Source organism: Molossus molossus, unplaced genomic scaffold (assembly GCF_014108415.1).
Source record: "Molossus molossus isolate mMolMol1 unplaced genomic scaffold, mMolMol1.p scaffold_m16_p_8, whole genome shotgun sequence".
NCBI lineage: Eukaryota > Metazoa > Chordata > Mammalia > Chiroptera > Molossidae > Molossus > Molossus molossus.
In genome coordinates this window covers 77,455,147-77,482,057 of record NW_023425402.1, presented here as the reverse complement: position 1 = coordinate 77,482,057, position 26,911 = coordinate 77,455,147, and the positions used below count along the sequence as shown (strand labels likewise).

The window sequence follows — 26,911 nt, the reverse complement described above, 5'->3', positions numbered from 1 at the left end:
TAAGCTGATGAACAAAATAGATCCAGAGACATGTCAATAGAGAACAGACTGACAAACCTCAGAGGGAAGAGGGGTAGGAGGTGGGAAGAGATAAACCAAAGAACATATATGCATAACCAGTGAACACAGACAACAGTGGGGTGAAGGTGGGGAGGCGTGGTGTGTGGAGAAGGGTGTCAGTGGGGAAAAAAAGGAGGGCAATATTTTCAACAATAAAGATTTTAAAAAAGAAAGAAAAGAGCCACATCCGTTGGTGTGATTCAGTAGTTGAATATTAACCCATGGACCAAGAGGTCACTGGTACATGCCTGGGTTGTGGGCTGGATCCCCAGTGGGGAGGGGTGTGTAGGCTACCAACTGATGTGTCTCATCGATGTTCTATCTGTCTCTCATCGGTGCTTCTATTTCTCTCTTCTTCTCCCTTCCTCTCTCTCTAAAAGTAAATAAAAATATTTCTTTAAAAAAGAAAGAAAATCAATGGATGTAGAACACCCACCTTAAAGTCACCACCACCTTTTGTGCTCAAAAAATGAATAAGAATAATAATAGCTTTTGCTATTTATCAGGCACTTTCCTTAGCAATTTATCTGTGTTCACTAATTTAATTTGTATAGTAATTCACCATGTTAGGTATTGAAGAAGTTGAAGCACAAAGAGTAAAATAACCAAAGTCATGAGAGCAAATGGCAAATCTGTAATTTGAACTTGAGGTGTCAGTTTCCACAGATGAGGCGTCAGGTTAGTGTGCTTTGGTAATTCTTCCTCTGTTCTCTCTCTGTCTCTCCATCACCTGCCCAAGCTGCTCAAGCCACCTGAGCTCACATAACTGAAACAAATACACCACTTCTTCTTGCCCTCCCACCCCCCCCACCTCCCCCCTCCACGTGTAGTCACTCACAGTCTAAGAAGGTTCAAATCTTTTCAGCACACAACACAAAATAGTTTCCTTTTGTTCTTTTTCTTCCTTTGTACAGAATCAAGTTTCCAGACAGCTGGTTTGTCGTCCCCTTTTGTCTTGGTTTAGCTCACAGTACTAATTAAGACTTTACAGTCACTAACTAAAGCACAAGTCTTGTAAAAAGAAAATGGCAAAAAATGGGCATGGAGACATTCTGTAATGAGTCCCAACTAGGTAGCTTTGTTGAAAGTGTCTACTTGCTGTGACAAAATACTGTACCACACATTCCCCCAAATAGCTTGATTTTTAAAAAATCAGTAGATGAATTCAACTTTGTCTTTAAACTATTAATCTCTTGTTCTCCTTTGTCTGAATTCCTTCTCAGCAGAATAATTATAATAATCTTCTGTTGGCAAATATTCAATAAGTTTGATATTTTATATAATACAAAATACCTACAAATATGTATATATTGGGACATTTATGTGTGCATTTTGATGAATAAGTGACTTAGCATATACAGCATTAGAAATATATGTCATCACTAGCAATAATGAGGAAGAACATGGCTTTATTTCTGGTCTTCTAAATGAGAGATAAACACCCAATAATACTGTGACCCAAGAGATAGGTTGCTTTTGTCTTCTACATACTCATGAAACAAGTTACTCATTTGGATACTGACATAAAATTCTGTTTTGTTGCAGTAACTGTCATAAAACACTAGTGAGTGACTCATTGCTAAAGGGTAATGTCAGCAGCTCATTAGCATGATTGAATTGGCACTGATGTAGTAATTACCATGAACTGTCAATTTCCATCGTAGTGTTTTCTCCCAGCACCAAGAATTTGTGATGTCTATGGAATTGCAGAGGAAGGCAGAGGTAGCCAAATGAACAAATCCAGCTGCCCAGCACCTTCGCTACCAGAGAATAATGTCAAAAGCATCTGGAATAAAAATTATGGTGATGATAACCAATATTTATTGAATAATTCTTTGCCAGGAATTAGTCCAGTGTTTTACATATACAGCAAGTCCTCATTTGACGTTGTCAATAGGCTCTTGGAAACTGCAACTTTAAATAAAACTGTGTGTGACAAACGACACCCAAATCCCTAGGCTAATTGATATAAACAAGAATTAAGTTCTTATGGCATATTTCTGGTCACAAAAATATCACCAAACTTCTAAATCAATACCCAAAACCCTTCTGACATTAAACATTGAAATAAAAGTGAGCTACACATAAACTTTAAAAATATTAATAAAAATAAGTAAGAATTATTTTTCAACTTGACTGTTCTGGTTCAGGGTTGCAGGTGGCTGGAGCCTCTCCTGGCAGCTCAGGGAACAAGACGGGAACCACCCTGGACAGGATGCCCATCCACTGCAGGGCGCACTCACACACACACATCCGTACTCACTCAGATTGGGACAATTTACACACTCCAGTTCACCTAATATGCATACCTGTGGGGTGTGGGAGGAAGCAGGAGTACCCAGTGAAAATTCACACAGACGTGGGAAACTGTGCCAACTCCACACAGACAGTGGCCCTGGCTGGGACTCGATATTTTTCCCTCCTCAACATTGTAGTGAAACAACATTGAACAAAATAATGACCTAGCCCTATAACTTATGCATAATTATTAACACCATCCCAAGAGGATAAAACTGAGACTTAGAGACATGGTGTAAATTGCCCAAGATCACACAGGTAGTGGGTAGCAAAGCTAAAACTCAAACCCCATCATCTGAATCCAGAAGCCATGTGCTTGACAGTTATGCTGTAGTCTGAGGTTTCTCAGCCTCAGCACTACTGATGCACCTGACCAGGTAATTCTTTGCTGTGAGGCCTGCCCTGTAGGACTGCAGGATGCTTAGTAGTTCAGCAGCATCCCTGGCCTCTGCCCACTAGATGCCAGTAGTTTCTTCTCTCCCCATCCCCTGCCCTCTTGTGGCAGCCAAAAATGTCTCCAGACCTTGCCAAATGACCTTTAGGAGGTAAAAGTACCACTCCCCCAGCTTATAGACCACTGTTCTACTCCAACCCATCTGTATAATAGTTATATAATATTGTGTCATTAAATAACTCGGAAATATCATTTTAATGGATAAAATATATTTTACTGAATATTAAATGTGGTACACCTGAAATAGTACTTTAGATTTTTTATAAAGAAATACTTATATTTGAGAATATAAAACAATCAGGTCTTTGAAATCAACTCCTCAGGTGTACTTTAGATATAAAGGTAAACATCATCAGTGAAATAATAGGCAGGAGGTGTTTTATATCACAATATTAACTTCCTCCTTTAAAATGTGATGCCATTTTTCACCTGGTATACTTTAGAAGATACAAATGAAGGAGACTTGTGTCAGTAACAGATTTAACAGTGAAAGAGTTTATTTGATTACCATATACAGACCTGGCCTAAGTTACAATAAAATAAAACTGCATGCATATATATCTGAAAATAAAAATAAATTCATTAGTCAAACATTTTTAAATTCAGAATTCTATTATTTTCCTAAAATGTCAAATAAATCAACATTTACTAAGGCTTTGGTTTGGTTTGGTTTCTTTTAAAATATATACTTAAATATATATTAAAAGCAAGTATTTTACTATTGTACCTACATCACTAACCAAATATTTAAGTGCCTACTCTTATGTTACTGACTTTAGGAAAGGTATAAAAAATTAAGGTCTGCATTCCTGAGAAAATTATTTCAGAAACAAGTCATATATACACAAAAGCCCTAAGAATAAGAAAAGACAGTGTAAAGCAACTATTAAGATGTTTTGCTAATTCACATTAAATAAAAACGTACGCATACACATACACACATCAAAGTTGAGGAAGATAGTAAAATTGATTTAATAGGCATGTTACATATAAACAATGTGTCACAAATTTTGCATTTTAAGAGTCCACATGAAAAACTACAGTATGCATAAACTAGAAGCAATGCATATCAGACAAAAAACATCCTAGAGATATTTAGGTTGTCAAGCTTTTACAATTTCCCCCCAAATCTTCTGAGGGTTTGGGACCAAAAAAAATTTGGTTAAAAACAAACATTCTATCCTTGTAGTTTCGACTCATTATTTCTTCTTACCCAAACAAACAAACAAACAAACAAACAAAAGACCCTACCATAATTTTCTACAAATTTCATAAAGTTTTAAATTAATGCTGTTTGGTTTATAGTTACTGAGAAATCTTTTTACCCACTCCCATAAAAACAGAATTAAAAACACATCTGGCTAAATAAATCTAAAACAGAATATGCATTCTTAATTTTTCCTTGGGTGCAATTTGGAAGTAATCTGCCTTTTAATAACCTATATTGGACATCACGGTTGCAATCCCAGTGAGCAGCATCATAACAAGATTATCTAGTACACACATGTTGCTTAGGGCTGCAGTGTTACCATGGTTACTACCAGATCAAACATCTCAGGAAAGCAGAGCCACTAAAGTCTTTCACCTTGCAGAAATTCAGCAGTTTTTGACAGATTATGAGCCTTCATTTGGGGGCTTTTCCAATTGGTCTTGTGTTGTTTCTTCTTCTTGCTTTTTTACATCTAAAAAATAATAATTTTAATTCATATATTTAATATATTGATATATTTTTATTACATTGGAATAAAACCATTGGTTTTTCCTTTCTGCACCCTAGTCATTTTCTACTTAAGACATATTTTGCCATCAGTCTAGACATGGAAACTACACAAAGAAAACTCAGACCCCAGCTTTTTGTTTTTTTAGCAATTGGAAACTATTAATTTTTAAACCCTTAATAATATTTGTACTTAGCTAATTAAAAAGAAAATAGGCCTTAATATATTTATTTATAGCTCTGTTAATAAAACATTGTCTATGCCATCTACCTCTGTAAATACATTTCTTTTTGTATATTCTTTACTATTTGGTGCTACATAGTGATTGTATTTTTAGCAGTTTAGGTTTCTCATTCAATGCCTTTGATGTTATTTTGCAATTATTTAAATAAAGATATAAAATAGTAATAATAATCTTTCACATAATGGCCTCTCTAGTGTGACCAGAATAAAATAATGAAGACTACTGATTCTCCTACAGTATATGTGTTCTCTTTGCCTTAAGTAAACAATGTCAACATGTATTTTGGTTTGTGTGTGTGTGTTTATAAACTTTAAGTAGGCCTTTTTATATTAACAAGTAACTTCTCTACCTCATTATTGAGTATGGCCCTTCAACAGCTATATCATGTTCTGATAATCATACAGTAGTCCCCCCTTATCCACGGTTTTATTTTCTGCGGTTTTAGTTACCACGGCTGCACATTGTTCTAGTAGTGTGATGAAATCTCATACCATCCTGCTCCGTTTTAGCTGGGAAGTGAAGTATCCCTCTGTCCAGTGTCTCCAGGCTATACATGCTCCCTGCCCGTTAGTCACATGGTAACTATCTTGGTTATCAGATGGACTGTTGCAGTATTGTAGTGCTTGTGTTCAAGTAACCCTTATTTTACTTAAAATGGCCCCAAAACCATTCACATAATTTTTTTTTTTTTTTTATCCTCACCTGAGGACATTTTTCCATTTTTTTGTACAGATAGAGTGGGAGGGAGAGAGAGGAAGAGAGAGAGAGGGAAACATCGATGTGAAGGGACACATCGAGTGGCTGCCACCCGCACGACCAACCAGGGCCGGGGACAAACTGCAACCGAAGTACGTGCCCTTAGCGGGAACCGACCCCAGGTCTCTCCGGACCGCAGGCGGACGCTCTAACCGCTGAGCCAAACCAGCCAGAGCCATTCACATAATTTTTATTCCAGCATATTGCCGTAATTGTTTTTGCCTTATTATTAGTCATTGTTGCTAATCTGTTACTGTAGGTATGTATGTATAGGAGAAGAATAGCATATATTCTTTGTGGTTTCAGGCATCATCTGGGCATCTATTGGGGGGTCATAGGACATATTCCCTGTCAATAAGGGAGAACTACTGTGTATGACATTTTCAAATGTAAAAAGCCAAAAACATTACACATATTTTATTTCTTTTATTTTTATTTATTTCATTTTTTCTTCATCTTAGGTCTATACTTTAAAAAAAAAAAGTTTTTTTATGTCATTTTAGAGAGAGGAAAGGAGAAGGGGAGAGAGAGAGTAACATCAATTTAAGAGTAAAACATCAGTCGGCTGCCTTCTGATCAAGCCAAAAATCAAACTAGCAACCTTTCAGTGCATGGGATGATGCCCAAACCAACTGAGCCACACGAGCCAGGGCTTATATGCATACTTTTAAAACTTTTACTTGTAGTGTCCCATATAAGAAATGCAATGACCTTTGGAAAAAGTTGAGGTAACCGTGGGACTCCAGGATCTGACCACAGTCCCTGGCCTAACAATGATATATTTATTTAATAGGAATCAAACTAGGAACAATTTGTAACTTTACCAAGTAGTAAATAACCTCCTGAGGCAAAGAAGTAAGAGCCCTCCTCTGGGCCTCTCATTAATGGGGTAGATGTGCAGAAGCTTCTAGCTCTCTCTTGCCTCAGTGCCACCAGGAATACATTTTTACACACACGGAGTCCTCTTTGACCGCTAAAATGAGTCGGCCCGGCAATTTCGCTTCTGGAAATATAGCCTAAGAATCCCTAAACACTAATCCCAAACAATGTATGCACTCCTATGTTCATTGCAGCATTATTTACAATAGCCAAGATGGAAGCAGCCTAAGTGCCCATCAGTAGATGAGTGGATAAAAAAAGCTGTGGTACATTTAAACAATGGAATACTATGTGGCCATTAAAAAGAAAGAACTCTTACCTTTTGCAACAGCATGAATGGACCTGGAGAGCATTATGCTAAGTGAAATAAGCCAGTCAGAGAAAGACAAGTACCATATGAATTCACCTATATGTGGAATCTAATGAACAAAATTAACAAACAAAACAGAAATAGAATAATAGATATAGAGAACATCCTGACAGCTGTCAGAAGGGAGTGGGGTTGAGGGGGCTGGGTGTAAAAGGTGAAGGGATTAAGAAGAAGAAGAAAATCACACATAGACACAGACAACAGTGTGGTGATAGAGGGAAAGAGGAGTGGGGGAGGTGGGAGAGGGTGGAGCAGAAAACAAATGGTGGTGGAAAGAGACTTTCCTTTGGGTGGTGAGTGAACAGTGCAGTATGCAAATATGTGCTAAATTGTACACTTGAAACCTGCATGGTTTTATTAACCAATGCCACCCCAATAGATTCAATTAAAAATAAATAAATGAATAAAATGGGGCACAAGGCACAGGTATTTGGGTAATAACTTGGAACTGAAACTGACTTTAACCTCTTTGAATGTTTTTAAATGAAGAGACTTTTTAAAACTTTTATACTTATTCTCAGAAAACTACATTCTGCAAGCTATATAAACTGTATGTAAACTATGGGGAGAAAGACCCAAGATTTTTCTTCATTGGCTTGACAGCTCTCCTTTTTTCTTGATTCAATTACTGGCTGAAGAATGATCACCTTTTATACAATTACCTGAAAGATATCATATCTTGATGATAATAAACTTACTTTAAGAGAAATTGCCAAGTTTACAGAATACTGCTGTGAATCAGAAGCTTCCAAAGTGATTTGTCAGTGGTTAGCAGAAGAAAAATTACGTTATTTCTGAGTACTTCTCAATAAATTCTGCAAGTTCACTGAGGGAAGTTCACCTTTTATTCCCAATCACCAGCACTGTGCATGAAAATACACATCCGATGAATATATAAATGTTCAGTTCCCACATACACACCCTGAGATAAAAAGATGAAACTGCACTTTCAGAAAGCCTGAAAAATCGACTTAGCCTTTAAACAAAAGCCGAAGGGTTTTAGTAAACAGTAAGAAAACAAGTACTTAGAAGAGAGACTGTTCCAGAGGAAAGAACTGGTCAAGAGAGAAGTGCTGCTAACTTTAAGAGTGTTTACTGTTACCTTCCTTGATGGAGAGAGCCTCCAGTTTGAGGGGCAACTCAGACGTTCCGCCTGTCCCAGCGGAACCCTGGATGTCTGGGATGGCATTCCGGCGGCCTGTCCTTGCTGAAGATGCAAAAGTGTTGACCACAGGCTCCACATCAGTCATTTCTGATGAATCTGTCCTCATAGCAACATCTACAAACAGAATGAGCACGTGAAGAAGAGGATGAGCCTGCTCTGAGGTGATCGTTCACAATGTTGGCTGAAAGGCATGGCTTGATCAGAAACACGACAGGCTTGAGAATCTAATCATTGATCACACCCTGCGTCTATGTCTACTGTTCTGGTTCCAGAGTTTCCATTTGCACATTCACTGAATAGAGCAGGAAGTTCTCAGTGTGAGCCAGGTTGCTATAAATAACCCCTGAGCCAAAAGAGCCACTTGGATGTTTTAGGGTGCAGCAATCTCTTGCCTTTTGTTCTGTTTTTCTATGGAAGGATCAGCCAAAGAGGGCTGGGAAGGAAATGAACACTGACTTGTTTGGCCACTCCCGTACAGATTCTGCCTGCCAGGATTTGCTTCGGGTGCTTGTTCAGCCTGAAACCAAATCACTATAATTTGTGAGGAGCAAACAAAACACACGCTGTTCCTACTCTTTAGAAATACAAAATTCAACTTTATCTCAAAGGCTCCCCCCACCCCCACCCCAGTGACAGCTGTGTATTTCTATCTGTTCTCTTCTCAGACCTAATTTTCAGTGCTGCATGTTCATGTTGGGGAGAGTAGGACCTGCTTAACCTTTTCTTGTCTTCAAGAGGACATGGTAATTACCAGTGCTTTCCTAAGTATCCTCTATCTTCCCAGCAATTGTCTGTCTCTATGAAAAGATCCTCAAGAGACCATTTACTATACAGGGAGGAAGGTAGCAGATATTACTTATTTTAAAACTATTTCATACAATGTTTTGGTTTTTTTTTTTGACCTTTAACATTTTTTAAAAATTACAGTTGACATACAATAATATATTAGTTTTAGATGTACAACCACCTGATTAGACATTTATATAATTTATGAAGTGATCACCCTGATAAATCTAGTACCCATCTGACACCATAAATAGTTATTACAATACTATTGACTGTATTTTCTATGCTATACTTTATATCCCCATTACTATTCTGTAACTACAATTTGTACATCTTAATCCCTTCACCTTTTTTACCCTTCTCCCCAATCCCACTCTCTTCTGGCAACCATCAAAATGTTCTCTGTATCATATGATGTTTTCTAATGAATCTTTTCTAAGAAGTCAACACTAAACAGTATCTCAAAAGCAGCAGAAACAGGAACAGGCATTTATTGAGAAGCTATAAAGTGTTAGGCTCTCAGCTGGGCATTGAGAGTACAGAGGAATGATATATTGTCTGTTTTTAGGAGACTTACACTCTCAAAGGGAAGGAAGAAGATATATGTACAAGGACAGATAACACAGACTGTGCTGAGTGTCAACCAAAGGATGGAGATAATCAGCATTTGTAGCACTTGAGGGCAGAAACATGTGAACCTTGGCCTACATGCACAAAGAAAATCAAACTTTTCATGAAGAAAGCCCTTCCCAATCAGTTAACTTCAATTCAGGAAATGCTAAAAATGAAGGGAAATAGTCACAAAGCATGTGCATTTGATATTAAAATGCAACTCTTTTAGTCCATAGCACTCAGACATGCACATTGAGCTTAGTGTCAGCCTGAGGAATCCAGGAGTAATCTAGGCTACCTTTCCAGATATTTTCATTGTCCCAGGAATTATGGAAAATTTGAGACCAATGCTAGATTTTTAGATAATTTTGAAATCAATTAGACTTCTAACTTTAATTTGCTAACTCTCCGGCATTGACAGTCAGTACAGGTTAATGTAAAGAGCTCTGGATTATTAGTCCAAAAGAACATTACAGGCTTAACAGATATTGGTTCATCTATTTAATTTCTTGGAGCCACTATAAAAAATGGCCTGACTGATTCACAGAATTATTATGCAAAACATGAGATACAGGCCATAACAACACTTTGTAACTATAAAACCATATGTTTGATTATTGGCATCATTGCCCATGTCTCACTACGTTTTATTTACTCTATCACTCTCCTATATATCCACTTTAACCCTAACAAGAAATACCTTCCTACTGGAAGACCTCTTAAGTTTTCTAAGAGAAACCAGCATTTATTTAACACTGTGTGAGCATTTTCTATGTCTATTGGTCTCATTTAAACCTCCCAATAATCCTATGAGGTGGTGAGAAATCACCCTCACTATGTAGATATGGAAACTGAGGATCGGGGGGGATTAAATGACTTTTTTTAGAGCTGCAAAGGTGCTCATCTGGTGCCCAGTTTCTGCTTACTCTGAAAGCAAGGTGCCATGAATTTCCACAAAATTAGCTTTTCAAATATATGAGATATGTATAAATAAATAGCTACACAACAGCTACTTTAGATTCTTTCCTTCATTACTTAAAAAATTTTTTTTTTCTTTATTAATTTTTAGAGAGAGAGGAAGGGAGAGGGAGAGAGAGATGGAAACATTGATGAGAGAGAACATCGATTGGCTGCCTCCTACATGCCCCCGACTGGGAATCGAGCCCCCAACCTGGGCATGTGCCCTGACTGGGAACTGAACTGCTGACCTCAGTGCATGGGTCGACACTCAACCACTGAACCATACTGGCTGGGCCCTTCATTACTATTTTAAATTTAAAATATATATATTGGGGATATATATATATTGAAGTTCATGATGCATGAACTTCAATTAGAGATCTCTTCTCTACTTGTGAGATCTGTAGCTTGTGAGAAGTACCTGATGCCAGTTTGGAAACAGACCTCATTTGCAGGCCTCCACTCTGTCCTCAGCCAATTCAAATCACATCAGAAGCCATGGCCATGATCAAATGTTTATTTCTGCAAAACATCTTCCTGTGTAACTACAAATAAGTTAACTATGCTAAGCTTGGAGGAGCAGCTCCATGAATATCTCGATTATTACTGGCTTGAGAGTCTCAAATCTTAAAGTTGAAGATAACAACAGATGGAACAAATTAAGATAAAGAATTATATGTTATATAACTTATGTTAAATAAAATGGGTAGTCTGTTTTAGCAAAATGGGTATGTTAAAGGAGTATTGAGTTAGCATTTGTATATTGAGAGAAACTTCCAAAAAGTGGCTTGTAGAGTAGGCCATCAACACGGAAGAGGAGATTCTGGGCTCCAAGTTTATGTCAAAGTTTCTTTGCTGCTGGCTGCTATTTTGGAAGATTTTGCTTTTGTCTTTATTTTTCTAAATTAGTCCTTTATAGGTTAGTGTTAGAAAACAAGCTCATCATAGAACTAAGTTTGTCAAAGTTAAATCATTAAGTGTCCCTTTAAGATAAAAAATAAACTGGTGTGTGGGGAGGCCAAGCAACAGGCTGCCTTTCCCTGGAGCTTTACTTGGTCGTTTCCCAAGGCTCACTCGGTACCCTCTTCCCCTCAGAGCCCAGTGCTGAGTGAGTGACCAGGATGTCATGCTCCACCACAGAACAAACACTGCACCCAGCCCAGTCCCACAGGGCTACGGGAGAGGAAGCTCGCTACAGTGAAGTCACCTGATCTTCCTGACAGAATGTATCTCTGATTTAGAGATTGCTGGCAGGAGCATTTGAACCCACAGGGTGATTCTTAACTGGGCTCTTTTGTAAGGAGGGTAATCACAGCATTGGAAATAATCTGAAAGGCTGTAAAGGAAAAAAAAGGCTGAAAACGCTGTATATATTATATTATCAGCTATGGCAAGGAATGCATTAAATCCAATTATATCTACCTATGAAGATGTGTCCATGACACATTATGAAAAAAAGCAAGTTCAAAAAGTAATATTTACTGTGTTTGTGTGTGTGTATGTGTTGGGGAGGGGGGCAGGTAATGAATATAATGTAATTTCAACCTTGTAAACAGAATAAAAATGCTAGTTGGGAATGTAAGTGGGAACAAGGAGAATATTTACCATATTTTGGTACCTCCTTACATATTTTAACTTGTAATAATGAGCATGTTACTTGTGTAATTTAAAAGAATTAAAACATATTCACCTGGCAAAATTATGAATACACAGATATTCTAGCACAGAAAAGTTCTAAAACTAACATTTTGGCAATGTAACCAATAACAGCTTATCTTTAACTAAAAGTCACTCTGTCATCCAAATAGTCATCTTACTTGTCTGTTATTATCCTATGCAACAATAATTGTCTATGCTTGATTTCTTTTAAGGGATGATATATATGTATACGAGAATTGCTCACTTCAAATGCTGTGTGACATTTAAAAAGTATATAACCTACAGACAGATGAAGAAACACTGCTAAGAAAAACAGAAGAGAGATAATTTGCAGGTTCTTTTAGTTTTCTAGGCTTAAAAAGTTAACTATGTTTGCTAACCAAGGCAGCTGACTCACTAGCAACTCTTCCTTTTTCTTCTACAGAATTAGCAAAGAAATTTGGATGAGTTCTGCTTTATCAACTGTGGCTGCTTACAGGAGATGAAACCATTTGGACATCTGCAGATTTCACAGAAGTCCTTGCATGCCCACAGCAAGATAATGTGATTTACACTGCCTGGGACAAACTTTCATCTCTATTGAAAATACACAAATTTCAGGATGCCATAACAAAAGACCGTTACACAAGCATACACACATACATCCCAGCATCTCTTCATTCTCTGAAATATTGAAATTGCAACAGCAGCACCATGAAGAAGAAAAATATGATTAAGCTAAATGGAGCACTATATATATATATATATGTATATATATATATATATATATATTGTTTTTAAATCACTAGTCAGCTCTCAGTGGGCTCAAAGGAGCCTGCTAAGAAAAGTGTATGTTATTAAGTTATAAGCATACTTATACACAAACAGAAGGGTCTGCAAGCTCTTTTTTCCCCAACTGAGACAGTCCATCCTTTTAGCTCACACTTATTCTTTTTTTTTTTTTCCTAATCCTCACCCGAGGATATTTTTCTATTTATCTTCAGATAGAGTGAGAGGGAAGGCGGGAGAGACAGAGAGAATCATCAACATGAGAGAGACGCATCGACTGGCTGTCTCCCGCATGACCCCGACCAGGGCTGGGGACCAAACCGCAACTGAGGTATGTGCCCTTGATTGGAATTGAACCCAAGACTCCTTGGTCCGAGGACCCATGCTCTAATCACAGAGCCAAACCGGCCAGGGCATTCTAAAGTTTTCTTACTTGAAGCCAAACCTGCAAGGAGGTGAATACCTCTTTTCTATTCTCTGGATCCATTCACGCACCCGATCTCCCACAGTGAAATCACTACTTCTTTTGTATGTAGAACTTGAAATAAACTTCTGACCCACTAAATTAGTGCTCTGGTGGTATGAGTCAGGTTATTTGAAAAAACACTTAAAGTAATAAATAAAGAAGGAAGAATATGCATTTTGGAAAGTAGGTGTTCCTCCTGGCCAAAAGACAGCCAGAGATAAAGACATAACACTGGTCTTAACTGGTAATGGTCTCTCCAGCTTTTAATATCTTAATACCTTATGCTAGATTTCTTTATTTCTCGCCTACGGGTCATACTTTTGTATGATTTTCTCTTTGAAATGTACAAAACTCTTCCAAACAAAAAACTATAACAATTGCCTCTTAATATGGACCAACAGAAACAGATAATTATTTATTTACCCACTCAACATTTATCAAGTTCTCACTACATTAAATGCCAGGCTCTGTGCTAGGCCCACAAGTGCTACAAAAAGAAACTCACATTCTGGTGAGATCAAACACATTCTGATCTTTTCCATGACTTTTCTTGAACTCAAATCAAGTAAAAGTATTCACTCTAAAATGTAAACCCTTTACCAAATCTCTTATTCACTTAAGTACTGAGATCATTTTAGGCTAAATAGAGCTTACATAGATTATGTATACATGCATAAAATTATTTTTTTAACATAGAGACCTTCCTCTTTTTAAAAATCCCTCCATATATGGATGCATTGCTGTGTTTCAAATATAAACCAAAGGAAATTCTCCCTTTTTTTCTGTAGACGCAGATTTTTTTTTTTTTATACTTAGGTTCTTGTTTGATAATGACTTAAAAAGACTCCTCAACATGTAATTGTTAGGCACATGGGGTGATTTTTACCACAGAAAAATTTTAACAGATTAAACTAAACTATAAAATTCAAAATGCAAAGCCAATTGATTTTCCCATAATCTTCCAGGTAAAGTAATGAACAAATCTGAATACCTTCCTAGCACAATGACACTTGTTATACTAAGATGGGGCAGTCAGAATAATAATACGGACTGATGTGACTAAAGAAAAATAAGACTAACTGCATTAAACCATGTAACCCCCTTGAGTGGGGGTGGGGTCCCATTTAACTGGCCATCCTACTCTCTTTAGTTTCCTGCTAGAGAAACTTCTTTAATACACACCCTCCATAAAGAATTGTTGGCAATTAGGCCATCATAGGGCTTCCCTTGACCTCTTGCAACTTCCCCAAAGGACCATAAAACATTTCCCATTATTGAAGGATTTTAAATTTGAAAGGACCCTACAGTGTAACCTTCTGGACTTCAGACTTAAGTGATACATTAATATAGCACAGCCAGTTTCTGTCAAAGTCTTTCCTAAATTCCCACAGTACTCTTTCTGCCATTAATATGATTGGCCTTGTTCAATCTTCAAAACAGCTTTCCTATTTATTAGTACATTCTCGTGTGTGTGTGTGTGTGTGTGTGTGTGTATGTGTGTGTGTGTGTGTGTGTTGTGTGTAGGGGTGGTATCCAGGATACAGAGTGATATTTTCAGTTTTCCTTTAAATCAGTGTAAGTAATTCTAAATGGTTATAAGCCATAGCAGAGAGCGTCCTTCCTATCTTACATCTTATAAAGTCTTGCCCTTTTACCTTCCACCCTTTCATCTCTATCTTTCTGAGAGATCAGAATTGAGAGGATTTAGCAGGGATTAGAAGGAACCATTCTCTTTTTTTCCCCACCTACCTCAAGCCCTTCCTGCTTTAGAATGTTTCTTCCATCTCATTTATTTGTAACATTACCCTTTCCAGACAGTGACTCAAATATCGTGGGTTCTCATTTTATTAAGCTCCTAGAGCTTAAGAAAAAAAGTGTTTGGGATTCAACTCAAAAAATATTTAATAATCCCAACTCTGTGTAAGGCACCGTGCTAGTTACTGTGGGATCAGCCACAATAAATAAGGACTTCCCCTGTCTCAACTGGAGAGCCAGGAAGGCTGCAACAGGTGGCTGCTCACATGCACAGAGGAGGGAGTGGTTAACAACAGGTGGCTGCTCACATGCACAGAGGAGGGAGTGGTTAATTGCGAGAGAAAATGGGGCAGGGCTGCCCAGGGAACATAACACTAGAGTGGGGTCCCAGAGAAGGGGTAAGCAAATTCCAGTGAGAGACTGCTCTCAGACCACCCATTTGTCATCTTTGTTCTCTTCCAACCATTTTTGGACACAGTGATCCTAGATTACAAAAGGGGCTCAAAGATTCTCGAAGCTCACAAAAGCCCAAGAACTGAATTTGTACTAGTGAGAAAATGTTACAGTTCTCAGGTTCATATGGTTTGCTTGCACCCTTCCCATCTCATAATGAACACTGCCTCTCTGTGTAGGGGGTTTAAATGTAAGACCTGAGAAGTCGGTTCCTTTTTTCATGAGACTGTGGTTTTAGAGTGACATCAGTAGGAAGGAGAGAGGGGAAGTTAACTCTGACCATTGTGGTCACACTAGAAATGACTCTGCCTGGTATGGACTTCATATTCGTATATAATATAATGGCAGAATAATACTACATTTAAAATATTATATTGTACAATAAATTGTTTTTAATTAATAATAGTATGTTCCAACACTATACATAGTTATCACAATATGTGGTGTCAGGTGGGTACTAGAATTATTGTGGTGATCACTTTGAGTTATTAAATGTCTAATCAGTGTTTTACACCTGAAAGTAACATAATATTGTATGTCAACTGTAATGGAAAAATAATAATTTTTTTAAAACTGTATGTTCCATTTGATCATCATCTCTTTGTACTAAGCATGACTTCAGGTTCTTTTCAAAACCTCCTTAAGTCATTTAGACCTGTGTAGATTCAGAAGAAAAGATTTTAAGAGAAGAGTTCAAAGCAGCTTTGAACAATGACATTACTGAACTACATTAACACACCCTTGGGATGACAGCCCTTAAACTAGTCCTCATGTATATTCAACAGTCTAAATGGAGGAACAGAAAATTTGGCTGACTAAAAGTGAACATTCCCGAAGATGAATCTTGCATTGCTTTATAACAGAATTGTGACTTCTAATGAGATTTCTCTGTTAATTAAGTTTCCATATTTACCAAAAGTAAGATTAATATTACCTATTTTACTACCTTCTAATCAAACAAACTAACCGATATAAATGTGTTTGGTTAACAACCACACAAATAAAATTTGTTTTCTAGAAAGCTAATATTTCAAGGTGTAGACTAACTATGAAAAATATCCTTACCAACAGCAAAAGTAAGGGACATGGCTGAGGCCTGAATTATTCACAAACATAAAGTTGATATATAGGTAAGATATAGTAGGAACACACAAAACTGTGTACCACTTTCAAAGTTCCAGTAATGGTCCTGGCTGGTGTGGCTCAGTGGATTGAGCACCATTCCATGGACTGAGAGGTCCCGGTTTCTGGTCAGGGCACAGGCCCGGGTTTGGGGCTTCATCCCCAGTAGGCAGCCAACCGATGTTTTTCTCTCACATGTTTCTGAATCTCTCTCCCTTCCTCTCTCTCTCAACAAATCAATAAAATTTTCTTTTAAATAAATAAATAAAATAAAAGTTTCAGTAATGCCTTTTTTTCTTCTATTTTATTAATTTAAAGAAAAATTCTTTGGGATGTCCCTTAGGGCCTTTTTGAATGGATTTAATTTTCATCATTTTTTTTCTTTCAACTGAGAAAAGGGAGAAAATGATTGAGCCTTTCAAGCTCTGATTTGTTTTCTACATTCTCTTTAGTACTTTATTTTCCTCTGCAGGAGAAGAAATCATTTTAGTGATTCATCAAACAGAAAATTCAATCAAAATCACAGTAGCAAAAATTTAAAAGTTGTTTTGAGGTTTTTCTGGGTCATATAGGCGAAAATATTCCTAACCAAGTAGCAAATAACTTAGAGAGAAAAATCATACCACTGAAATATTTTTGTTCAGAAAATTATGTATATTGGTATTAACCTACAATTAAGTTAATCAAAGTAAATTTGTTGATATGGATGCATATAACTTTTACAAATTCCTTCTGTAAAAATAAGAACTTCTGTTACTATATTTATTTAATGATATAAGTTACATAGGAAAAAAGAGACAGTTAATAAAAATGAATCTAAAATATATTCAGTAGACATATGAGATAAAAAGTTCAAATCCAGAGTATATATAATATTAATTTAAAAATTATATATGTACAAAGAACATGGTAAGGGGAATATACCAAAATTTTAACAGTAGTTCTTTCTTTGTAGTGCTTTATAAATTAGTTTTATTTTCTTCTCTGACTTTTGTGTTTTTCAAATTTCTATAACAAAGATTTTTCCAAATAGAAATAGCATAAACATGTATTGAGTATATACTGTTTAAAGCACTTTAATGAGAACTAGTATCTCATGTGATTCTACACTGAAGGAGAAGTCATTACTATCTTCATTTTAAAACTCAGGAAACTGAGGATGATAAAAATGAAATGGTTTGGCCAAAGCAATCCAGTTAGCAAGTGACAGAAACGTGACCAGAACTCATTTCATCTGACCTCATTCATTGCTCCTTCTATCACACCTCACCAAATATCTGTTGAAAAAAGACTCCGTTTTTATTCAACTAATTTTTATTAGTTCTAATATGTCTTTCACTCTGCCAGATAATAAAAAAAATAGTACCAAATAAGACTCAACACTGTGATAGACACAGTAGGGACACACAAAATTGTGTGACCTAATTGTACAAATGAAATTATATGCATATTAAACGAAGTGTAAAAACAGGAGTCAACATATGATATATTCAAATAAGTATTATAAATTAAAAATACTATAAAATTTAGAAGGAATTATTAAATTTGGGGGCAATTTAAGAGAGACTTCACAGAAGCTGTAGAACACATATTAGGCCTTAATATTTGGAAGGGATTTATATAAGTTAGAAAGAAAATGAAAAGGTTTACCAAGCCAGAAAAATATCTTAAGCTAAATCATTAAAGTGGGAGCGTAAAAGCAAGTTCCGAATCAGAGGAGAGGAAACATGTGACACATGTGACAGTAATAATGTTATATCTTTTGAAAAAAAAGTTGGACCATAGTCATAACTAGAACCCAAGTTGCAAGGAAAATTAATGTTATTAAAAAATGAGATTGGCTCAGTTGGTTGGAGAATCATTATACAACACACACACACACACACACACACACACATTGTGGGTTTGATCGCTGGTCATGGCACATACCTAGGTTGTGGGTTCAATCCTCAGTCGGGGCTCATACAGGGGGCAACCGATCAATGTTTCCCTCTTATGTTGATTTTTTTCTCTTTCCCTTCCTCTCTCTCTAAAATCAATTTTTAAAAAATCCTCAGGGGAAGATTATAAAAAAATGAAAAATACAAAAACAAGATTGCACTTTGTGAGCATTGGGGAGCCATGAAAATTTCTAACTCACCTAATACAGGTATACATCATATGAATTGTCTGAAAAGAACTGATATGAAGGAGAATCACTAGAAGGCTGTTAGAAAAAGAAGTTTGTAAGCAAATTCACCCTAATAACAGTGATAAGCTGATTATAAAATTTATAATTTATAAATGCAACAGACCAATAATAGCTTCTTATTTAAAAAAGAAGATAAGAGCCCTGGCCAGTTTGGCTCAGCAGTTGGAGCGTTGGCCTGCTGACTAGAGAGTCCCAGGTTCAGTTCCTGCTAGGCCCTAGTGGCTAGGGGCACGTACCAAAAAAGAAAAAAAAAAGGAGATAAGAGGTAGGACTTACATTGTCAGATGTGAAGATTCATTATAAAGTTTCAAGACTTACACTTTCAGGTATGAAGATTCATTGTAGAGTATTAGTTATTAAGATAGTATGGTATTCTTCAATGATAAAAAAGTAGAAAAATGGAATAAAATAGAGAACCCAGAAATAGACACATATACTTTGATTTGTAACAAAGGATGTAACTACTGATGTGGTCACTGAACTATTGCTAGTGGTCTTGGAAAATTCACAGTGAGGAAATACCAGAAAACTAGATATTGATGGGGAGATTGTCAATCATGGGAAAAAAAATGAAAAGTATATTTATAACAAAAAGTTATGGTATCTTCTCTTGAATTCTATATTTAAATATTTTTATACAGATAAGTTGAGAAAACAATGTATAACTTCCACTTGACTTCAATAATTGTTAAAAAGTTTGCAATATTTAATCTCTCTCTCTAAACACACACACAATTATTGTTCAACCATCTGACAACAAGCAGCAAATAACAATACTTCACATCTAAATATTTTAGCAAGTAACTTTTAAGAACTAGATTCTTCTATATATCCATATCACCATTATATTTCCACAATATTCTTTCCAGCATGTTGCAATTCTGGGATATAGGAAACTGTTTCCCCTTTAGAAATTCCTTTGGGGGAATTAATTGGTTTTTCTGTGTCTGAGAAGATCTATTTTATTCTCATTCTTGCAAGGTATATTACTCTAAGTGTATGTTACCTCTACAAGCATGTCACAATTCCACCCTACTTTATTCCATTTTTGTTGTTAAGAAGCTTGTTGATTGTGATGGTTAATTTTATGTGTCAACTTCACTGGGCCATAGGGTGCCCAGGTATTTGTTTAAACATTGTTCTGGGTGTCACTGTGAGAGTGTTTCTGGATGAGATTAACATTTGAATCAAAAGACTGAGTAAAGCAGATTGCCCTCCCAAATGTGGATGGGCATCATTCAATCCATTGAAAGCATGAACAGGAGAAAAGTTTGAGTAAGGGAGAATTTGCTCTCTCTCTGCCTGTCTTAGAACTAGGACATGGGTCTTCCAGTGCCTTCAGACTCAGACTATATCACCATCTCTTCAATTTCTCAGGCCTTCAGACTTGGAATTATATCATTGGCTCTCCTGGGTCTCCAGCTTGCTGACTACAGATCTTGGGAATTGTTTTTTATTCTCACCTGAGGACTTTTCTGCATTTATCTTCAGATAGAGTAGGAGGGAGAGAGGGAGGAAGAGAGAGAGAGAAACATCGATGTGAGAGACACATCGAGTGGTTGCTACCCACACGAACCCATCCAGGGCCAGGGACAAACTGCAACTAAAGTACTTGCCCTTAGTGGGAACCGAACCCCGGACTCTCTGGTCCTCGGGCCAACACTCTAAAGAGCTAATCTGGCCAAGGTGATCTTGGGAATTCTTAACCTCCATAATAGCTTGAGCTAATTCCTTATAGCAGATAAATATATATCTTATTGGTTCTATTTCTCTGGAGAACTCTGACTAATACACTGAGACATAATTGCCATATTTTTTTGTGGTTTATAGAGTCTTTTTTTTCTAGTATATTTTGAGAATTTAATATCTGTGGTCTGTGTTTTTTATTTTATTTATTTATTTATTTCCTTTATTGATTTCAGAGAGAGAGGGAGATAGAAACATCGATGACAGAGAACATTGATTGGCCACCTCCTGCATGCTTTCCACTGGGGATTGGGCAGACAACCTGGGAATGTGCTCTGACCAGGAATCAAACTGGCGACCTCCTGGTGCATGGGTTGACGCTCAACCAGTGAGCCACACCAGCTGAGCAATGTGGTGTGTTTTTTTAAAATATATTTTTATTGATATTTTTAGAGAGAAAGGAAGGGGGAGAGAGATACAAACATCGATGTGAGAGAGAAACATCAATTGACTGCTTCCTGTACACCCCCTGCTGGGGATTGAGTCCACAACCTGGGCATGTGCCCTGATCAAGAATCAAACCAGGACCTCTCAGTCCATGGGATAACGCTCAATGCACTGAGCCACACTTGCGAAGCAGTATATTTGGTGTTTCTGAATGTCATTACAAGGTGCCTAGATACTTTTTTTTTTCCTTAGTATTTATTAGGATTCCTAAATTTGTGACTTTAATCAATTCTGGAAAATCCTCAGGTACTATTTTGTTGAATATCACTTTCCATCCTTTATTATTTAATTGGGAATTCCTATTACACATATGAGATAAATACTCTCATTCTGTTGACCATGCCTCTCAACATTTCTTTTATATTTTCCATATCTTTTGTCCCTCTATACTGCATTGTGCATAACGTCTTCAGATGTATCTTCCTGTTCATGAGTTCTCTCTTCCTCTGTGTCTAATCTGCTCCATAAGGTATACACCAAGTTTTAATTTCTAACTATATTTTTCATTTCTAGACAATCTAGCTCTTTTTCAAGTCTGCCTCATTGTATTATAGTATCTTGTTCTTTAATCACACATAATTAAAATATCCTCATTTATACTTTTCAAATATATTAGGCCCATGTTTTTAAATTTTATATAATCCAACATCTGAATTCTTTATAGTCTGATTCTGTTGTTTATTGTTTATGCAAAAAATCTCTCACGGTAGCTTATTTCCTTGCAAGTTTTTTGATTTTGGGTTGTGAGCTTATATTTTTTTACAACTTCCTTGAAGTGACCTGAGATCTGAGTTAAAGTGTTTTCCTCTACATGAGCTCTGAATCTGCTTCTACTGGATGTCTAGGGTCACTACTAAATTGGTTAGCTTTAAATTATCAACACAGAAGTGTTCAGACTACACAGACTACAGAGTTTCAAACATTTGAGGTTCTATTTATGGTAATAAATGAGTAGAATTTTTCCCCCTTTTCTACCTAAGAGAAGGCCAAGACTGGCAAATATCCTTGATCTTTTTCTTTAAAGGATAAGGTTTTGCCACATTACCCTTTGGTTGAATATGTCATTCTCTAGCAGTCTAAGTTTTATGCTGGGGACCCAATCTGATTCCCTACCCTTGATTGGGTCCTAAATTTCTTCCCTTGTCCCAAGAACATGACTCTTTAAAACAGGAGTTCTGAGACACCAGGGAACTCAGGAAAGCCTCTGAGTGTAGCACTCACCTGCCTCTAAATTTGTGATTTCTTGTCATTCTGGGTTTAAAAACTATTCTCTTAGTTATTTGTCAATATGGAAATGCATTTAAAAAGAGTTTTGAAAATACATTATCCTACATTTTAGTGTGTTGTCAATGAGGGCTTTTTAAAGGACATTAAGTCTTCCAAAGTGCCAGAAAAGGAAGTTCTAGTGACAATTCAATAATTTTGTATCCAAGTAACAGCAAGATATTCATTTCCTTCAGTCACCAAAAACAATGTGCAATAATGTAACTGCATTGTTCTTTAGCAAACTTTACATTAACTCCCAGAGCCCCATTTCTTCTTTATAGTAAAAAACAGTCTTGTGATTCAAAGTAAAACCATTCACTTCCACATTACTCCATAGCATTCATACCTCCATATAGAGAGTAAGGCCTAGAACATAGATGCCAAAATCCTGAACAAAATACTAGCAAATCGAATCCAGCAATACACCAGAAAAATTATCCACCATGACCAGGTGGGATTCATCCCAGGGATGCAAGGCTGGTACAATATTCGCAAATCCATAAATGTGATACACCACATAAATAAATTGAAGAATAAAAACCACATGATCATATCAATAGATGCTGAAAAAGCCTTTGACAAAATCCAGCATCCATTTCTGATAAAAACGCTCACCAGTGTGGGAATTGAGGGATCATACCTAGACATAATAAAGGCCATATATGAAAGACCTACAGCCAACATCATACTCAATGGGCAAAAACTAAAAGCATTTCCCTTAAGAACAGGAACAAGGCAAGGATGCCCACTTTCACCACTCCTATTTAACATAGTACTGGAAGTCTTAGCCACAGCAATCAGACAGGAAGAAAAAATAAAAGGGATCCAAATTGGAAAGGAGGAAGTGAAATTGTCATTATTTGCAGATGACATGATACTGTACATAGAAAATCCCAAAGACTCCACCAAAAGCTTACTAGACTTAATAAATGAATTTGGCAAAGTAGCAGGATACAAAATTAACGTCAAGAAATCGATGGCATTCTTATACACCAATGATGAACTCACAGAAAGAGAAACTAGGCAAACAATCTCATTTACCAATGCGGCAAAAAAATTAAGATACCTAGGAATAAACTTAACCAAAGAGATAAAGGACCTATTCGCAGAAAACTACAGATCTTTGAAAAATGAAATAGAGCAAGATGTAAAAAAGTGGAAGAACATACCCTGTTCATGGATTGGGAGAATTAACATCATTAAAATGTCCATATTACCCAAAGCAATCTATAGATTCAACGCAATCCCCATCAAAATACCAACGGCATACTTCAAAGAATTAGAACAATTACTTCAAAAGTTCATATGGAACCAAAAAAGGCCTCGAATAGCCACAGCAATCTTGAAAAGGAAGAACAAAGTGGGAGGGATCACAATACCAGATTTCAGGTTATACTACAAAGCCACCATAATCAAAACAGCCTGGTACTGGCACAAGAACAGGTATATAGACCAGTGGAACAGAATAGAGAACCCAGAAATGGACCCTAGGCAATATGCTCAATTAATATTTGACAAAGGTGGCAAGAGCATACAGTGGAGTAAGGACAGCCTCTTTAATAAATGGTGCTGGGAAAATTGGACAGCTACTTGCCGAAAAATGAAACTAGACCATCAACTTACACCCTACACCAAAATAAACTCAAAATGGATAAAAGACTTAAATGTAACCCATGAATCCATAAAAATCCTAGAGGAGACTGTGGGCAACAAAATCTCAGACATCATACGCAGCAGAATTTTTACTGACACATCACCTAAGGCAATAGAAACAAAGGAGAAAATGAACACATGGGACTACATCAAACTCAAAAGCTTCTGCACAGCGAAAGATACAATCATCAAAACGGAAAGGCTACCCACTGTATGGGAGAGCATAATTGCCAATGATATATCAGATAAGGGGTTAATTTCCAATACATATAGAGTGCTCATACAACTCCACAAAAGGAAGACAAATAATCCAATTAAAAAATGGGCAGAGGAACTAAATAGACACCTCTCCAAACAGGACATACAAATGGCTAAGAGACATATGAAGAAATGTTCATCATCACTAATCATCAGAGAGATGCAAATCAAAACAACAATGAGGTATCACCTCACACCGGTCAGAATGGCCGCCATCAACAAATCATCAAACAACAAGTGTTGGCGAGGGTGTGGAGAAAAGGGGACTCTAGTACACTGTTGGTGGGAATGCAGACTGGTGCAGCCACTATGGAAAACAATATGGTGTCACCTCAAAAAATTAAAAATTGAACTCCCATTTGACCCAGTGATCCCACTTCTAGGAATATACCCTAAGAAGCCTGAAACACCAATCAGAAAGAATATATGTACCCCCATCTTTGTAGCAGCACTATTTACAATGGCTAAGATCTGGAAACAGCCCAAGTGCCCATCAGTAGACGAATGGATTAAAAAGCTGTGGTACATATACACAATGGAGTACTACGCAGCGGTAAGAAAGAAAGATCTCTTATCCTTTGAGACTACATGGAGGGACCTGGAAAGTATCATCCTAAGTGAAACAAGCCAAGCAGAGAAAGACAAATTTCATATGATCTCACTGATTTCTGGAATATAATGAACATAACAGTTTGAGGACAATCCCCTAAGGAGTGGGGAGCTGAGAGAGGGATGAACAACAGAATTTATATGCATATAGGCATGAACAGTGGACATGGACAACAATCGGGGGAAGGGGCAGGGAGGGAAGGGGGAGGGGGGAACCACTGGGGGAAAAAAGGAGAATCATTTGTAACAAAAATTAATCAATAAAAAAATAAAAAAAAAAAAGAGAGTAAGGCCTAAAATTCAGTATTACATGCTGCCCTGACATCTAGTAAAATTGGGAGTGCTTCAAAAGTTCCCTCTCTATTCTGCTCCCATGGATAAGGTACCTTAGCCAAACAACCGCCCTTTTATCAAAGGGATCAGGCACAGTTCCTGCTTATTCCTGAGCAGTAGTTTTTCAGTTCCTTCACAGCCTGTATAATTATTCAAACAAGTCAATCACATTCTCTTGTAAGAATCAGGAGGCAGCACATTCTCTTGTTTTGCCTTGCACAACCCTTGGTTATTTACTCTGTTCCTGAGTATAATCCCCATGTAGCCCTGTGTGATCTATGATGTCTTCCCTGGGATGTGAACATATGCGGCTAATCAACTGCTGTCGATCTCATCTGTCCAGTGTCAAATGTGTGTTTAGCTAACTCCATATCCCCAGGGCAGGAATCTCTCCATCACCAATGGGTGAATAGGAGCCAATAAAACCACTGGTGTCACAAAACATATGACACACCCAACTACAAACAAGGATGTCTGGTCAGCTTTAATTAACTGCTCTTGGCTAACTTAACTGGTTTTGTGATATGATGAAGGCTGCCTGAGATGGAACCTCTAATTGCTGAACAGGTTTGAGCTATGTCCTGTGGGGTATTCTGTTGTCTTTGTCAGCAATTGCCATCTCTTTCCACTGTAAACCCTCTTGTTCCCAAGACAAGAATAGTTGTTATTTGATATTCCCTGGCATAACCTGGTGCTGTCAGGTTTAGCCTGTGTTTGGCAGGTGGTCTCTGAGGCTCCCATTTGTGAAGGCATGAAAACACAGTGACTTAACCAGTTAGAGCTTCAGTCTTGCTTACCAAGGGTTAGGTTAGGTCACTGCATCTTGCCTGGTGATCATCACTATCTGCTTGGAGAAGCTATACAGACACTGTAATTGTGCACCTTTGGAACAGGCCCGGAGACAGTTCTTTGTGAGGCTAATGGGAAAAAGAGGAGACCACCACCCCACAGAAAATTAAGCATGGCATCCCAGTTGTTGTTTTTCACGCAAGGGTAGTGACCTTGCTGATCTCCTGTGCTGCTGCTTCCCTTGCTGCTGTTGCTTGCACTCTCCTGAACCCCAGGAGTATCGAGGTGCACATCCATGGTGGCCTTTGGCCCAGGGGCTGGTGAAAACAAAAAGGGTAGGGGGAGGAAGGAGCATTTGGTACTCAACTGCTCTCCTTATGCAAATTCCATAACCAATGCACCTAAGCTTTGCTCAGTACTGCTGCTTATTGGCACACTAAAGAGCTAAACTTGCAATCATTTGTCTGTGGCCTCCATCGAAGCCATAGACAAAATGAGTTTACTGGATGTGGACCCTGACCCCAGAAAGACTGGCATTCTCTAGGAAGAGGCTGCCATCTACAAGAGAGAATACCAAACTCCAGAACCTTTCCCCATAAACACCCAGAAGGTCTGCACCACAGGTGATTGTGCAGACAGAAAATGAAAGCTGCAACTTTATATGGCTAGAGGCCCTAAATGTTCTCAGGGAATTTGTAGAGGGTGGGGGTTGTGAGGGGGGAGAAGGAAGACTATATGACAGAAAAGGTGGGGCTGTAGTGGAGGACGGTTTTGGCCCATCAAGTCTGGGTGGTAGGTCCAGCACTCTACTCCTGCAACACTCTGCTATCTGTGTCTCTGTTGCAGTCCAAGCAAATGGTAAATCTTTTGTTACCAAAAAATTGGCTACTATGTTCTGTTTAACACCTATTTTCAATAGCCTCTCAGCCGCAGTTTGTCTTTATCACTGAAGGTACACACACACAAGGCTACCCATGGAAACCGAGGGTCAGCACAACTGGCACACTTCAATCAACAACTGGTCCCATCTGTACATTTTTTTTCAAAATCTTAGGCCTTTACCTATGAGTTGTCCCTTTTAGGGTAAAGAACTC

The 26,911-nt window shown here is 37.5% G+C and overlaps 1 protein-coding gene across 1 annotated transcript in view; it reads right to left on the bottom strand.

Moving 5' to 3' along the window:
• Positions 1-4,016: 4,016 nt before the first annotated feature.
• Positions 4,017-26,911, bottom strand: part of PKIB (cAMP-dependent protein kinase inhibitor beta) — a 38,743-nt gene continuing 15,848 nt past the window's right edge. The window contains exons 2-3 of the mRNA XM_036249138.1: positions 7,882-8,058; positions 4,017-4,494 (exon numbers count right to left, since the gene is read on the bottom strand). Of these exons, the coding sequence (XP_036105031.1) occupies positions 4,427-4,494; positions 7,882-8,050 (237 nt within the window). The 5' untranslated portion in view covers positions 8,051-8,058 and the 3' untranslated portion in view covers positions 4,017-4,426. The remainder of the gene's footprint in view (positions 4,495-7,881; positions 8,059-26,911) is intronic.